General features: G+C 36.3%; 1 protein-coding gene across 1 annotated transcript in view; it reads left to right on the forward strand.

The window, feature by feature from the left end:
• LOC107666251 (dihydropyrimidinase-related protein 5-like) overlaps positions 1-3,437 on the forward strand; it is a 21,640-nt gene that overhangs the window by 3,733 nt on the left and 14,470 nt on the right. Inside the window, exon 2 of the mRNA XM_016457468.1 lies at positions 2,474-2,755. Within this exon, the coding sequence (XP_016312954.1) occupies positions 2,495-2,755 (261 nt within the window). The 5' untranslated portion in view covers positions 2,474-2,494. The remainder of the gene's footprint in view (positions 1-2,473; positions 2,756-3,437) is intronic.

Consider the following 3,437-nt stretch of genomic DNA (forward strand, 5'->3'; position numbering starts at 1 on the left):
TCACGCAGCATACAGCGGTGTTGTGCATTGTGACCAGTTGATGGGAAAAGTATTCTTAAAATGCATTCAAAATTCTGCATAATTTGTAATATATAATTATTCACGGTATTTAGAAGTGCCCACGATAACAATATCGTGCATATTCATTACCGTGATATATCGCATTACCGAATACCGGCACAAGTCTAAATCTCAATATAGTAGAACATTTCTGGTAATTTCTGTAGTAACTATATTTAAAATGAATAAATACGCTGCATTTATTTGATAAAAATACAGTAAAAAGGAAAGACAGTAATATTGTGACATATTAAAATACCTGTTTTCTATTGAATATATTTTAAAATGTAATTTATTTCTGTGATTGCCAAGCTGAATTTTCAGCATCATTACTCTTCAGTGTCACATGATCCTTCAGAAACCATTCTAATATACTGAATTGGTGCTCAAGATTAATTTCTTATTATTGTCCATGTTGAAAGCAATTGTGCTGCTTAATATTTTTGTGGAAACCATAATACATTTTTTTTAGGAATCGTTGCTGAATAGAAAGTTCAAAAGAACAACATTTATTTGAAATATAAATCTTTTGTAATAATGAAAAAAAAAACTTTACTGTAATCAATTCATTAATCAGTTTAATGCATCCTTGCTGAATAAAAGTATTAATTATTAGTAGGGATGTAACGATTAACCACGAGCCGGTTGAAAATCGATTTAAATATGTGACGATTCAAATCGGTTGAGATGCTAAACAAATTGCAATTCAATTAGGGGTAGGAGTTTATATGAATGTATGTCTGAGGGGAACTTACTGTCTTTAGAAAAGTTTAGATGGTATTTTTTCTTTTCCTCTTGCCTCTGTATAATGCATATTAAAGTTCATAAGTGCAACGCTGCTTTGTTTACAGCGGAAACCAAGGAAACACTTTTAAGCGTCACCTGCTGACAGAGAGTGAATCTGCGTCTCATTCAGCTCTTCTGCTGTTTCTGTTTCATGCAGATATTTTTTATGCATAGTTTCACAAAACTGAAGTCAAACCATTCTGTTTTTGCTTCAAATTTCGAAATTATACAATCTAATTTAGATTAAAAACTAGGGGTGCTCCGATTGATCACTATCAGCCGATAATCGCTTTGGGATGATTGATCGGTGGTCTCTAAAAAGGCCGATCTCAAAAACCGATCTCAAGCTAATGACGCTGCCGTGAGAAGGTTTGGCATGACATGCAGCGTCACCGTCTCAGTCTCTGTCCGGCACGGGTGAAATAATTATAATGCTGAAGGTGAGGTATGTACTCACCTTCATATTTCTTCATTAAATAACTTAATTTCACAAACAGCGTGAGTGAATCTCTCTCAAAATACGCAAATGTCTTCAAATCACCACATCGCGTCTGCACTATAAGCGAGCTGCAGGCTGCACAGTTGACGCAGGGATTGTCACTTGCACAATCGAGGCAGTGTCACATCGGCACTAAAGTTTATAAATTGCATTATTTTTTAATTCTTGCCAGTGTTTAACCAGTCAGCGCTCGCACGCTCTCCTGGAGACCGTGCGCTCATGCACACTCGCAGCGCACACACATAATGCCAGGTTCACATTACTCTATTTGCAGTCCGAATGTGGTGCGTATTTTTTCCGGGCTCATGTTAACAGATTAGTAAAGCGTGCACACTGCACACAGTTGCTGTCCGGCAGTGCGCTCCAGGAGTGGTGCAGAGATAGTTTCCACACCGAGTCTATTTTTGCTGCACTGCAAGCACTGAATTAAAATAACAGCGCATTTTTTTACAGTAAATATGAACATGGATTGACACGCTATCGGTGATCGGTATCGGCAGATACTGCTTTCTGCAATTGGTGATCGGCCTCAAAAATCCTGATCGGAGCACCCCTATTAAAAACTGCATGTATGCAGCATCCTTGTTTGGATCATGATTAAAATGATAAAGAGCACAGACAAAGCCTTAGTTTGTTTATATGAAGAGATTTCTTTTATTTGTGTTACTTATTTATTTGATTTGGGGCTTGTTTTAAAATTTCAATTTAGTTTTGTTATTTACATTTACATGATATTTAAATTTGGTTATTTAGCAAATGCTTTTATCCAAAACGACTAACAAATGAGGACAATAGAAGCAATCAAAACCAACAAAAGAGCAATAATTTACAAGTGCTATATTGGTATATTATTATAGTGTTATATTTCAATTTCACAAAGAAACTTACAGTATTTTGTCCAAGCAATAATAAAAGGAAACATTTAATTTATAATTTGTCTTAAATCTCATTTTGTAAAAAAAAATAATCGTGAATCGAATCGAATCATGAAATCAAAATTGTGAATCGAATCGTGAGTTGAGTGAATCGTTACATCCCTAATTATTAGTATATGAAAAATTACTGAATGAGTTATAACGACCCTATAGGGTTATATAATACACATCAACTCTTTGTCTTTTGATTTAGATTTTTTTTTTAGGTTGAACCATGTCTTCCAGCTCGGCAACGTTACGCATTCTCATAAAGGGAGGTAAAGTGGTGAACGATGACTTCACACAAGAAGCAGATGTGTACATCGAGAACGGCATTATCCAGCAAGTGGGAAAGGAGCTGATGATCCCAGGTGGGGCCAAGGTTATCGATGCCACAGGAAAGCTGGTGCTTCCGGGTGGCATTGACACCAGTGTTCACCTGAACGAGAGCTTCATGAACGCCAGCACCGCGGATGACTTCTACAGCGGCACCAAGGTATGAAAGCCAGCATGAACTCAGAATTGACTTACATGTTATTGGTCTTATTGAGAATTGTTTATCAGTGCATGTTATTCCAAAAGAAAAAGTTTGTGTTGCTAGGATGTCAAGTACATCAAGACTAATTTTTCAATCCCTCTCCTCCAACAACCTTGTCTTTTAAAAATCCATCCAATTGAATGCAGCCTCTTTAACCTTCTGCACGTCAGTGCGTTCACTTGCAGTTTTTCCTGATAACTAGGGCTGGGTATCATTCAAAAATGTTCGATATCGATACCGATACCTTGACTTCGATACTTGTTGTTCTGAGCGATACTTTTTTCAATACCAATTTTATGAAATCAATTTTAACAAGATTACATTATCTAAAAAAAAAAACCCTTTGGTTTTATTTTTCAGCTTGTTGATGTTTATACAAACTCAAAGACTCATTTCCTGAGCCACTGCACAAAGGAACAAAATGTAACCAACACAATTAATCAGTGCAAATAGTTTTAATAAAGCTCAAATAGTCTTCAGTTTACACATCTGTTAGGCTACATTTACAGTAGTGCGTGTTGGCTTTAAAACGCATAGCTCAGACAGAATCATGATTTCTATTTATTTTCCACTGATTTACTGATGAGCATTAGCAGCTTCCAGCGCTGTCTGCCTGTGTTCTCTCTTCCATGATCGCTGC

This window comes from Sinocyclocheilus anshuiensis, unplaced genomic scaffold (assembly GCF_001515605.1).
Source record: "Sinocyclocheilus anshuiensis isolate Anshui unplaced genomic scaffold, SAMN03320099.WGS_v1.1 scaffold936, whole genome shotgun sequence".
Classification (NCBI taxonomy): Eukaryota; Metazoa; Chordata; class Actinopteri; order Cypriniformes; family Cyprinidae; genus Sinocyclocheilus; species Sinocyclocheilus anshuiensis.